The following is a 14,120-nucleotide window of genomic DNA, read 5'->3' as shown; positions in this document are numbered from 1 at the left end:
TGATAAGACAATTAAGAACTGACTTAAAACTAGGACCCAATGGGTAAAAGGAACCGACTAGTGAAATCCCACATATGTGGTGATGAATTCCACTGAGAAATATTAGGATTTATAGACTTGAACGTACAGAACCTTGTTGTGTTCTTGAATTAGGATTATTGAACTTTTTATCCATTATTGCTTCTAATTTTCTAGGTTTTTGATTAATGATTTGACTTAGATAAGGTTTAATTATGTTTCAAGGCGTAAACTGACAGAAAAAATTGATTATTGAGGGTAAAAACGACGTATTTTAGGGTTCAAATAAAGTGGGGAAAGACCAAAAGACCCCTTAGTTAATTGTTGTCGGTACAAAAAAATGACCTGGACTAACTGTTCTTCGTTCAATCGACTTTCCGTCGTTTGGGTCCTTAGGTTGGATCTTTTAGAGAAGCCTTTACAAAAAAATGGTCATAACTTTTTATTCAGAGGTCTGATTTTATCAAGGTTGGTGTCTACGGAAAACTATTTCAATTATCTATCACTGGGTATGTCATAGAAAACTTAATACATTTTGTGATAATAGTTATGATCAATTTAAGTTTACCCAACTGCATTTCCGCCCAAATTATTTGTTAATTTTCACTTATGGTCAGACTTATGGACCGTAGATCAAATGAAGATCCATGCTTGTCAATTGTGGTAAAAATTAGAGAGTGGGTGAACGGGGTGTTGATTCACAGACACAGACTACGGACTGTAGGTCCGTCCATCATTCTACACTCAATCAAATTTTCCTGGCTGAGTTTTTGGAGATTTCTAACTCCATCGATGGATGTCCAAGATGGACCGTCTGTTAGGCTACGGTCCATCAATTGAAACCGTCAACTGCAACGGTAGATTTTCTGAATATCTAGATTTTGGTCTGTTTTGGATACGAGGTGTTATAGGTGATGCACTTACTTGTCCATTCAAATTATTATTTGTGGGCTTGAAAAGATTGGGCCTTTCTTGTATATATTTCCCGTATTTTTTATTCAACTTGGGCTAGATATAGATAGTATACTTGACCCAATAACATGGTCAAATTAGTCTTAGTAGGTGATGAACCTATTTGGTCCTTTAACATATCAATAAGTCAATGTAGGTGATGCACCTATTTGTCACTACTATCTTAGTGAAGTCAAGCAAGCACATCAATATTTTTATTTTATTTGTAAGCAAGAATACAGTTAACATAACTTAAACTTATATACACTATCTCAATTTCTACTCTAGCCTTACATGCCACCTTATGATTTCAAGTTTAAATTCTTCAATCGACGTGAACTTAATTATGTCCCATATAAATCCATGGACAAGTCAATTTAAACTTATTCTATTGTCTCTAGTCGCACAGGAAACCCAGTTCAGAACTATACAACAAGGAAATTTATAAGCTTCACGTAAATAGAAAAAGTACACGTAGAATAAGAATTGTTACACTTAAAATTATTACTTATTATTCCATGGTATTGTTAGCTTTACTACTAGTGAATTATTATAATTGGGGAATGATGATTTAAGAACTTGGGTCATGACAAATCATTTCTTCAAAATAATAAAATTTATCTTTTTATTTTAAATTATGTGTTAACACAATATTTTAATTAGTATTAGTACAATTTTGGAATTTTGATTTACCTTCAAACTAATTTAGGAAAATATTTCACTAAAGTTCAAGTAACTGGTTATTATATATCATACATTAATAAAAACAAAATTAGGTAGGATTTAGTTTTTTAAATATTTTAAAGTAGTTAAAATTTATACTGAATATAATTTCTTCCAAAATTGAAAAAAATAGTAGGTTAATTCTATACGATTTTTATAAACTTACGACCGTGTATTGTGGATACTAGTTATTCAAACTTCAACAACACTAATTCTTTTCCTTAGATAATAAGATTGACTCAAAATAATTGGCTTGTATTAGACCAGATAAAAAAAACATAAAGTTCAAGATAGTATACTTTCATTTAAATCTATTCCAAAATGATTTTATGTTTATATTAAGAAATTCTATAATTCAAACTAACCAAAAATTATACAACTCAAAATATTCATTATATATATAAGGTTGAATCTTAGGCAAAGACAACTACAACTACAAGAACATCAACAAAGACATTCTTTAACATACACATATATCCTAATATACATCTTCATTAGCCATGCCTAGAAAAAAAGTAATATTTGATTTGATTGAAAATGAAACGGAAAGAAAAGTATCATACAAGAAAAGACACATAGGGTTATTGAAAAAGGCACAAGAACTCAGCACTCTTTGTGACATTGAAATGGCTCTTGTCATATATAGTCCGTATAGTAATGAACCTAAGGTATTTCCCAATCTTGTTTTACCAATCAACACTTTTCAAAAATTTAAAGAATTTGAAGCATTGGAGAGATCAAAATATATGGTGAACAAGGAAGAATTCACCAAGAAAAGAATCAAGAAGTTGCAGAAAAAACAACTAAAGGTAAGAAAGGAAAATAGGATCAAGGAAATTACAAATGACATGCTTGAAGTGTTGAATGGAAAAATTATTTACATTGACATGAATCTTTTCTATCTCAACGATCTAAGTTATGTGATTAAGAAGAACCTTCAATTAATACGTGAAACTATGAAAGAGAATGGTGGTGACGAGGGGTCTACATCAAATGTTCCTCAATCCACTCTTTCAATAACAATGACATCTATAATGCCTTCCCCAGTTAAAGATCCTCCATTTACTCCCATGACACCACAAATGGATCCTTTAGTTGAGATCCCCTCAAGGGGTGCATCAATTAAAATGAATAACTACCATAACTCTACTGACATTCCACAATGTCCATCATTGGTTCATTTACTAAACGTGAATGATGATGATTTTGTTACATTGTTGGATGACCTTTCACTAAACAATTCTAATGATCAAGATTCAAACCCCTCCAATAATGAATAAAGGCTTTGGACTAGTATATATCTCTTTTTATTTGTATTGTTTTGCTTGTTCACGTTGTCCCCTAAAAAATTTGTGTCTCTTAGGTTTTGTATGTTTAAGTATGTCGTAGGATTCTCTACATCCGTTTTATTATGTCATTATATTATGTGTCTTATGTATGTCGTGTTCGATGAATTAATTTTCAAAATATGATATTTTAGTAACTTATTAAATATATGAAAATTTACATGTTTAAGAACTTGTGATTTATTTAATAATTCATTTTTTGTTTTTCTAGTTGCCAGAAAAATGTTTCTGTTTGCATGACTTCCAAGAAATCCTTTTACACTTTAAACGTTGAATAAATTGATTTATTTATTTAATAAATTTTCTTTCTCAGCTTTTAATGATGAATTAACCATACATATAAAATTGAATATGAATTTTAACATTAAGGAAAATTATCAAGAACACCTATAAAATAAACATTTTAAAATAATCTGGTGAAGTAAAAGATACATTATTATTTTTTTATTTAGTCAGTTAAAAAAATTTATGTCTTCTAGTTTAGTTTGATTGTTTATAATTAAAAGTTGTAACGTAACAATTATTAATAGTATCAGCATGTATGTTTATTTGTTAAATTTTTCTGATTTTTGTTGTTCTACCTTTGTTATGTCAAGAAATTTTTTCGACACGTAACTATATTGAAAAAATTTAACGTATTACAAAATATATATTCTTGTTTACTAAACATTTGAAACATTTAAATATTCCTAAAACACTAATGGTCTTGTAACAGGTTAGTGCATATCAAATACTAGTTTTTGGGGATGTTCGTTTCACATTTAACCCTATAATTCTTGAAATTTCTACATGCATAAGTTTCAAGACCTAGGGGTGGCCCCTGGATGTAACATGACGCATAAAACCCCAAATAATTCCATAGAAAAAATTTAGCTCTCATTATATGACGAATAGAACAATAAGAGTGAAAAAAGATTTAAATGTCAAATCATTTAATTAATGAAAAACAGAATTCTTGAGATCTTGTCTCCTCATATCCATCTAATCTAATAGAATAAAATTGAGCATAGACCATAAACCATGTTCCAAAGAAAAATACATCAAATAAACTTAATACAATGAAACTTTGTCCTTGGAGAACTAGAACTCAACAAAGCTTAGAAATCTTAATAATTAAACAATAAGCTACGAAGTTTATCACAATGAAGGTCGGGGAGATTTGGGGAATATATAAGAAGGCGTATTCATTAGAACAAAACTTGGAACTTGAGTTCCCTTCTCCTTACATCTGCCTAAGATTTCAGACAACTTTGGATTGTCTTATTTCTATCACTAATGAGTTGCACTTTCTCCATAACATAAAGGAATAAATCTGGCCCTTTTAAAGCTGCTTCACCTACTTCAAACCAACCAACATGATATCTACACCTACGACCATAGAAAGCCTCATAAAGGGGGCCATATGTATTCTGGAATGTTAGATATTATTGTAGGCAAATTCAATCAGAGGAAGTTGATCATCCCAACTACCCTTGAAATCGATCACACAATCTCTCAACATATTCTATAGTGTCTGAATGGTACGCTCTGCCTATCCATTCGTCTGTGGATAAAGGATGTACTAAGGGTAACTTAAGTATTAAGACCCTTCTGAAATGACTTCAAAAAATGAGTAATAATTGAGGACCTATATCAGAGATTATAGACAAAGGAACCCCATGAAACCTCAATATTTCATTATTGTAATGCTTGGCATATTCCTTTGCCGAATACGTAGTCTTGACTGCTAAAAAGTGGGAAGACTTAGTCATCCTATCAACTATCACCCAAATGGAGTCATGTTGTCTTGGAGTACAAGGCAACCCTTTAATTAAATCCATATTTATCACATCCCACTTCCATGTAGGAATAACGATATCTTGAATCATACCTCCTGGTTTCTGATGTTCTACCTTGACTTGTTTCCAATTGGAATACTTACTCACAAAATCTGCTACATCCCTCTTCATGCCATTCCACAAATAGACTTCCTGTAGGTTGCGGTAAATTTTAGTTGCACCTAGATGAATAGAATATCTATAGTTATGGGCTTCTGCAAGGATATTTTCTCTCAACTCAACAACTCAGGAATACACAATCTACCCCGATAGCGAAGTAAACCATCTCCCCCTTGGGAGAAAACCTCCAATCTCTGATTCTAGACTACAACCTTAAGTTAAAGCAAGATTGGATCACTGTCTTTCTTTTCCTTAACCTCCACTACCAAAGAAGATTCATCCATATTTTTAACTGTTACACCTCTATCTGATATGCTCATAAGGCGAACTTCTAAGCGGGCGAGCTTGTGAACATCCTTCAGTAGCTCTTTCCTTTCTTCCTCAACAAGGATTACCCTACGCACAGATAATCTACTAAGAGCAGCTGCTACTAAATTCACCTTACAAGGATTATAATGCACACTCAAATCATAATCCTAAAGGAAATCAGGCCATATCCTCTAGCGAAGATTCAACTCTTTCTGGGTGAGCACATACTGAAGGCTCATGTGATCAGTGAATACATCTACATGAACACCATACAAGTAGTGTCTGCATATCTTGAGTGAAAACACAAATACTGCAAGCTTGAGTTCATGGGTTGGATAGTTCTTCTCATGAACCTTAAGTTGTCTAGAGTCATATGCTATAATATTATCTCGCTGCATCAACACACTACATAGGACAACACAGTATTCATTACAATACATCACATAACCATTTGAACCCTCTGGAATAGTCAAGACAAGAGTTATAGTCAATCTAGTTTTCAATTCTGCGATGCTTTTCTCAAATTCATCTGACCATTGAAACTTGACTGTCTTCTAAGTTAACCTAGTCAATGGTGAGTCTATGGATGAGAATCCTTACACGAACCTTCTATAATACCCAACTATACCTTAGAAACATGTGATATCTCTAGCAGAGGTATGTATGGGTAATTATTTCACTGCTTCTATCTTGTATGAATTCATTCGGACCCCTTCACTTGATACAGTATGACCAAGGAAAGTAACGAATTGCAACCACAACTCAGATTTGCTAAACTTAGGGAATAAGTGTCGATCCTTGAGAGTTTGTAGAATAAATCTAAAATAACTCGCAGGTTCTTCCTTATTCCTAGAGTAAATGAGGATATCAACAATAAGGACGATAAAGAACAACCCCAAGTACTGTTTGAAGACTCTAATCATCAAATCCATGAAAGCTACAGGATTATTGGTTATTATGAATGACAAAACTACAAATTCATAATGACCATACCGAGTTCTGAAGGTTGTTTTTGGAATGTCACTATCTTTGACTCTAAGTTATGATAACCCGATCTGAGGTCTATCTTTGAGAAATGGCTAGCACCTTGAAGTTGGTCAAACAAGTCATCAATCCTTGTGATGAGATACTTATTCTCTAATCTGACCTTGGTCAACTATCAATAGTCAATGCACATTCTAAGAGAACCTTTTTTCTAATTTACAAACAATATGGGCGCACCCTATAGAGAAATACAAGGTTTGATTAAGTCGTTATCTAGAAGGTATTTCAACTGCTCTTGCCATTCCTTAATATCTTATGGATCCATTCTTTGAGGAGGAATCGAAATAGGTTGTGTATCTGGTAGGATATAAATTCCAAAGTTAATTTCCATTTCGGGAGGGAATTCGAGAAGATCTTTTGAAAACACTTCTTTAAATTCACATACTACTGGAAATCACTCAAAAGTTGGGGTTTCACAGCTAGAATCCTTAAGTCGAACTAGATAATACAAATTACCCTTAGGGATCATCTTTCTTGCCTTAAGGTAAGAAATGAATCAACCCACAGGCACTAAGCTACTACCCTTCCATTCTATGATTGGCTCGTTAGGAAATTAATAATGAACAATCCTAGTTCTACAATCGCTGAGGTATAATACGAATGTAACAAATCCATGCCTAGAATGACATCGAAGTCTACCATTTCTGAGATACTGTGATAGGGATATTTTGTATACCCATATAGATATAAGTGCGTCACCGACTAGAGTAGAGATTGAGAATGTTTTTGAGAATGTTTTTGAGAAAGTTTTTGGACAAATAATGAATTGCGTTGCTACATAAGGAGTTAAAAAGAAAAGAGTATCTCCCTGATCTGACAATGTATAAAAATCAAGGTCAAAGGCATGTAACGTACAAGTTACTACATCAGGAGAACCTTCCTGATCCTGGCGAGCCTAAAGATCATACAACATGTTCAGGAGATGATCGCAATTGTACCAAATGAGTTACCCTAGTGAGTCAGGCGACTGGCTGGTTCAGATGAATTTGTAGATTGAGATCTACCACTACCACCTTATTGACCCTATCTAGAATGACAATACGTCAGCTTTTGATCAGACTAACCGCACCCAAAGCATCCTTCTTTTAATGTGAGACACTCCCACGTATGGTTCTTACCATACTTAGGGCAAGTGGGTTAAGTTATGGTGACTAAAACACTCTTCTAAGACTTAGAGCTAGGGGCTCTACCCTTCTGATCATACCAGTTCTTGGAGGATGGAATACTAGGTGAAGAAGAGGCTGGAGCGGAAAACTTTTGTTGGCTCTGCTAGAGATTTCCACCACCTGATTTCTGTATAGATTAGTCACAGTTCCCAATCGTAGCGTTCTTATTCTCCTTAGCCTACTATTTAAGCTTATTACCCTCAACCTACTTAGCATGAGTCATAAGCCTACAGATGTTCATATATCAAAGTAACATAGCACTACTGCACTGAGTATTCACCAATTTTAATACTCCATACAAGAACTTATTAATCAGAGCCTGTAGTTCGCAACAATGTGAGGCGCATACCTGGAGAGTTGGTTAAACTTGAATCCATACTCTTGGACTGTCATGTTACCCTTATGTTCATGAATTCTTGGGGTTTCACATCTGTCAATTCTATTGGAAAAAACCTGTCCAAAAAGGTCTCACTAAACCAACAACAAGTAATGGGAGCTGCTCTCACTGAGTGTACAGAAATGAGGAACATCACTCAACTTGTATAATGCTAAATCAACTCGGTCATTCCTAGAGACTTGAATCACCTCAAAGATCTTCTTGATCTCATACAAGAAATTCTTATGGTCCTCATAAGTTTATGATTCTAAAAACTCAGGCAGATTCATCCTAACAAAGTCATGCACCCTTAATGCTGCTTCTCCACCATTTATATTCAAAGGAGTATGAACCTGATTTTTCTTGTTAGTCATACTTTGAGCCAACATTTGTATAGCATTTCTTAATTTAACATTGGAGACTTCCTGATCTAGTAGTAGAGGATATGCGTTCGCATTCTTGGCATTCACATCGCTAGCCTTATCTCTACAAGGGGGCATGATTGGAAACGTAGAACGTCAAGTTAGAGTTGAATAAGATCATATATTACGCACGATAAGAGTAATAAGAAAGTTAAGATTTCCTAAAACACTTTTGTATACTCCCTCTACTTAGATGTGGTGCACTTCACACCCATTAAAAGGACTCTACTTAGTGCGGCTTTTTCATACTTTGGAGAACTCCTAAACCTAGTGCTCTGATACCATGTTTTTTCATGCCCTGAGGTACTCCCGAGATGCGGACAAGAAACTGAGGACTACAAGTGATCCCAAGTTAACTCTGCTGGCATGGTCATTAGCATACAATAGATAATAAACTGAATGCTAAAGCTAAATCACAGTTTAATCTAAAAGGATTAGGAATACCATATTCTATAACTGAGATATTTGAAAACAATGAGTTTAATACAAACAAGTCATAAATTCACTATTTAGTTGAAACTGTGTGAAAATAGCCTCTAAGCGGACTATAAATATTTTGACAAGCCTAGTGAAGTCTTAAATAAATGAAACCAAATGAAAAATTGACTGAAAATAAACTTCTGACAATTGTCCTCAGAGAATGACGACTCAATAATGAATCTGCTGAACTAGAGATCAGGAATCGATCTAACCGTGATCTGGATTCTGAGAAAATAAATCTACAAAACAAGAAGATGTAGCACACGTATGTATGAAGTACTTGAAGATAATGATCATGTATGAAAGAGTAGAAATGAAATAAAACATAACTAAACAAGCACAAAACAAGTATAATAATCTAAACATGATATACTAAATTCCAAGTTATCTGAATGCAATAACAAATTTATAACATGCTGAAACTAAATACTGGATATACTGATAACTTGTCAATCCAATAGAGTTTTACTGAACTATGGGATCTTCGAATTACCTATAATAAAACCACATGAGAAAATACATGGAGTATGATGTATATGCCTCATCGAGAGGACCCAATATATGCTGCTAGAGGTAAAAAGCTTTGCTAGTGTCATCACTAAACTTATTGGCCATAGAGGAGACTTACAACCAACTTGTCTAGTACTTCTGGGACTAACTAGGTACGTTTAACCTTTGTCCAACTCGGTATTGTGCTATTCCTAATGACTTCAGTGGTCAAGATGTTATGACTGAATTTTTTGTAAATACTGGATAGAGAAAATTGAACATGGAAATTAAGAATATAACATTTAATCTTATAATGATGAATTACAAACTGAGGAATGTATAACTGAATACTTAAAATATCTGATCTAGCATGTGTAATTTAAGAACTAAAGAGAATACAAAGCTAGGGTTCTAAATTCATGTTATAAACTAAATAATAACTTTAAAATCTTATTTGGTACATATATTTTACTAGTTCATGATGATCTGTTGTAATTCTAGAAATCCTAGGTTTAATTATGATATGAGAATCAAGAACTGACTAAAAATTAGGGACCAAATGGGTGAAAGGAACCCACTAGTGAAATCCTACATACCTGGTGATGAAATCCACGGAGAAATGTTTAGACTTTGGGACCATAACGGCTAGAACCTTGTTGTTTTCATAAACTAGGGTTCTTGATCTTTTTCTCCTTTCTTTCTTCTAATTTTTTTAGTTTTTTATCAATGATTTGACTTAGATAAATTTTAGTTATGTTTCTAGGCTTAAACTAACTAAAATCTAATTATTTACTATCAAAATGACATATGTTAGGGTTTAAACGAAGTTTGAAAAGACCAAAAGATCCCTTAGTTAATTCAGACCGGACCAAACGACGACCTAGACTTATGGTGCGTCTTTCAAACTACAATCCTTTACTCTAACAGGCATAATTTTTAAGTTAGAGGTCTTATTTTTGCAAGACTGGTGGCTATGGAAGAGGCCTTATTTTTTAAAGACTACTTGATATGGAAGGCTAATTGAATTATCTATCTGTGGGTATGTCATAGGACACCAAATTCATTTTGTGATAACAGTAATGATCAATTGAAATTGACCTAACTTCATTTCCCTCCTAATTATCTGTTAATTTCTACTTGTGGTCAGACCATTGGACAGTAGGTCAAAGGAAGGTCTGTGCTGGTCAACCGTGGTTAATATTATAGAGCGCGTGAATGGGTTGTCGATCGATGGACACATACTATGTACCGTAAGTCCGTCCGTCATTCGACACTAAGTAAAATTTTCCTAGCTAAGTTTTTGGGGTTTTATTACTCCAATGGATGTGCAAGACGGACCTAGGTCAGACTACGGTCAATCGATAGAAATAGTCAAGTCCACCTGTAGATTTTCTGAAAAGCATAATTTTGGTCTATTTTGGATACGGGGTATTATAGGTAATGCACTTACTAGTCCATAAAAATTATTTCTTGTGGGCTTGAAAAGATTGTGCCTTGCATGTAAATTTTTCCATTATTTTTTAATTTAACTTGGGCCAGATATATGTAGTGTACTTGTTTCTTTAACATGTCAATAAGTCAATGTAGGTGATGCACCTATTTGTCACCTACTAGCTAAGTGAAGTCAAGCAAGCACATCAATATTTTATTGCATATCTAGGAAAAAATACCTTTAAATTAACTTAAACTTACATACACTATCTCAATTTTGAGTCTAGCCTTAAATACCACATTATGATTTCGAGTTTAAATTATTGAATCGACGTCAACTTAAATGTGTTCCATAAAAATATATGGACATTTCAATTTAAACCTATTTGATTGTCGCTAGTTGCATAGGAAACCGAGTTCATAACTATACCACAAGGAAATTTATAAGCTTCGCATAAATAGAACAAGTACACGTAGAATACAGGTTGTTAGACTTAAAATCATAACTTATCATTCTAGGGTATTGTTAGATTCACTACTAATGGATTATTATAATGGGGTTATCATGATTTAAGAACTAAGGTTATGACAAATCATTTCTTTAAAATAATAAAATTTCTATTTTTATTTTCAAATATGTGTAGACACATTATTTTGATTAAAACTAGAATAATTATGAAATATTGATTTACTTTCAAACTACATTAGGTAAATATTTCACTTAGGTTCAAGTAATAGGTTGTTGTATAACATATATTAATAAAAACAAAATTTTGTATGATTTAGTTTTTGAAATATTTTAAAGTAGTATAAAATTTATACTGAATATAGTTCCTTCTAAAATTGGAAAAAATAGAAATGTAATTGTATAAGAAACCTATTTTATATAAACTAATGACCATGTATTGTGGATACGACTTATTGAAAATTATACAACACTAATTCTTTTCCTTATATGAAAGGATTTACTCACAATAATTAGCTAGTATTAGACCAGATAATGTACAATCATTTAAATTTATTCCAAAAAACAATTAGTGTATATATATGCAGAAATTATATAATTCAAACTACCCAAACATTACAGAAAACAAAATTTTCATTATATATATAAGGGTCAATCATAGTCAAAGAAAACTACAACTACAAGAACAACAACAAAGACATCCTTTAAAAAAAACATATATCCTCATACACCTATTCTTTAGTCATGCCTATAAAAAATTTATATTATCTTTTATTGAAAATAAAATGGAAAGAAAAGTCTCATACAAGAAAAGTCACATAGGGTTGTTGAAAAAGATAGAAGAACTCAACACTCTTTATGATATTGAAATTGCTCTTGTCATATGTAGTCCATATGGTAAAGAAGCTAAATTGTTTCCTAATCTAGATTCAAGAATCAACACTTTTAAAAAGTTTAATGAATTGGAAGCGATGGAGAGATGAAAACATATGGTCACAAAGGAAGAATTCACCAACAAAAGAATCAAGAAATTGCAGAAAAAACTAATAAAGATAAGAAAGGAAAATAAGATCAAGGAAATTACAAATGAGATGCATGAAGTGTTCAATGGAAAAATTATTTCTATTGACATGAATCTTTTCTATCTCAACAATGAAAGTTACATTATTAAGAAGAACCTTCAATTAATACGTGAAACAATGAAAGAGAATGGTGGTGACGAGGGGTCTACATCAAATGTCCCTCAATCCACTCCTTCAATAATAATGACATCTATGATGCCTTCCCCAATTATAGAACCTCCAGTTACTCATATGACACCACAAATGGATCCATTAACTGAGATCCCCTCAATAGGTGCATCATTTCAAATGAATAACTACCAGAACTTTACTTACATTCCACAAAGTCCAACATTGATTGATTTACTAAACGTGAATGATGATGATTTTGTCACTTTGTTAGATCACCTTTCACTAAACAATGGTAATAATCAAGATTCAAACCCCTCCAATAATAAATAAAGTCTTTCGACTACTATATGTCTCATCTTATTAGTAATGTTTTGTGTGTTCATGTTGTCGTCTATAAAATTTGTGTGTTTCAGGTTATGTATGTTTAAGTGTATCATAGTATTCTTTACATCAATTTTACTATGTAATTATATTTAAAGTCTTGTGCATGTCGTGTTCGATGAATTATTTTTCAAAAGTTTTTATTTGAGTCACTTATTAAATATATGAAAATTTACATGTTTACTATATTGTGATTTGTTTAATTATTCATTTTTGTTTATATAGTTGTTAAAAAAAATATTTTTGTTTGAATGATTTCCAATAAAATATTTTGCACATTGAACGTTAAATAAATTGATTTATGTATTGAATAAGTTTTCAGTCTACGTTTCTCAGGATGAATAAATCATACATATAAAATTAAATATCAATTTTAACGTTAAAGAAAAATATCAAGAAGACCTATAAAATAAACATTTTTAAATAACAAGGCCATGTAAAAGATACATTTTTTTTTATTTAGTAAGTTAAAAAATTTGATATCTTCTTGGTTAATTTGATTTTTTAAAATTAATACTTGTAATCTAACAATTCTTAGAAGTATCAGCACGTATGTTCATTGGTTAAATTTTTCTCATTTTGTTCTTCTCCCTTTGTTGTGTCAAGAAATTTTTTCACACGTAACTCTATTAGAAATAATTAACGTATTCCAAAATAGATTTTTTTTTTACTAAACATTTAAATATTCAAAAAAGACTAAGGGTCTTATAACAACTCAGTGCATATCAAATACTTGTTTTGGGGGATGTTCATTTTCCATATAACCCTAATAATTCACGAAATTTGTACATGCATAAGTATCAAGACCTAGGGTCACCCCCTAGAAGTAACATGACGCTTAGAACCCAAAATAATTCCCTACAAGACATTTAGCTCTCATACCTAAGAAATCGAACGATAAGAGTGAAACAAGATTTGAAAGTCAAAACATTTTATTAATGAAAAAAAGAATTTTAGATATCTTGTCTCCTCATAACCATCTAATCTAATAGAATAAAATTGAGCCTATCCTGTACGTAATTTTCTAAAAGGGTTGTCGTTCTTGCCCAAGTAGAACCATGAAGTTCTAGATTAATTAGATCAACTACAAATAAAATATATGGGGGCTCGTAGCTAATATATAAGGAGATTGCTAATAGAAACATGACCTCTACTCATAAGAGCTTTTATCTCAATAGACTTTTTCTATAAACCCAACTTTTACTACGTAGGAGATTCAATTTTACATAAATATCTACCTGGTACTTATTATGAATGCCACGACATAACTATTAGGTCTTGAATTATCTTATCTTAGATAAATCTTTATAGCATTATTGAGAACACCTTAGCTATCCATGATGTATTGGTAATAGTTTTTAGCCTTTGAATCAATTAGGTGAGAAAAC

At 32.2% G+C, this 14,120-nt stretch overlaps 1 protein-coding gene across 1 annotated transcript; it reads left to right on the top strand.

The window, feature by feature from the left end:
• The first annotated feature begins 2,318 nt into the window (after window positions 1-2,318).
• Window positions 2,319-2,972, top strand: LOC138349287 (agamous-like MADS-box protein AGL80). Its single transcript, XM_069299607.1, has one exon. It carries the CDS (start codon window positions 2,319-2,321, stop codon window positions 2,970-2,972), a length of 654 nt encoding a protein of 217 aa, XP_069155708.1.
• The last annotated feature ends 11,148 nt before the right edge of the window (window positions 2,973-14,120 follow it).

The sequence above is a fragment of the Solanum lycopersicum genome, chromosome 6 (genome assembly GCF_036512215.1).
Source record: "Solanum lycopersicum chromosome 6, SLM_r2.1".
NCBI classification, from domain to species: domain Eukaryota; kingdom Viridiplantae; phylum Streptophyta; class Magnoliopsida; order Solanales; family Solanaceae; genus Solanum; species Solanum lycopersicum.
Note: the sequence above shows the minus strand (reverse complement) of the source record. Positions and strands in the feature narration are given on the sequence as shown.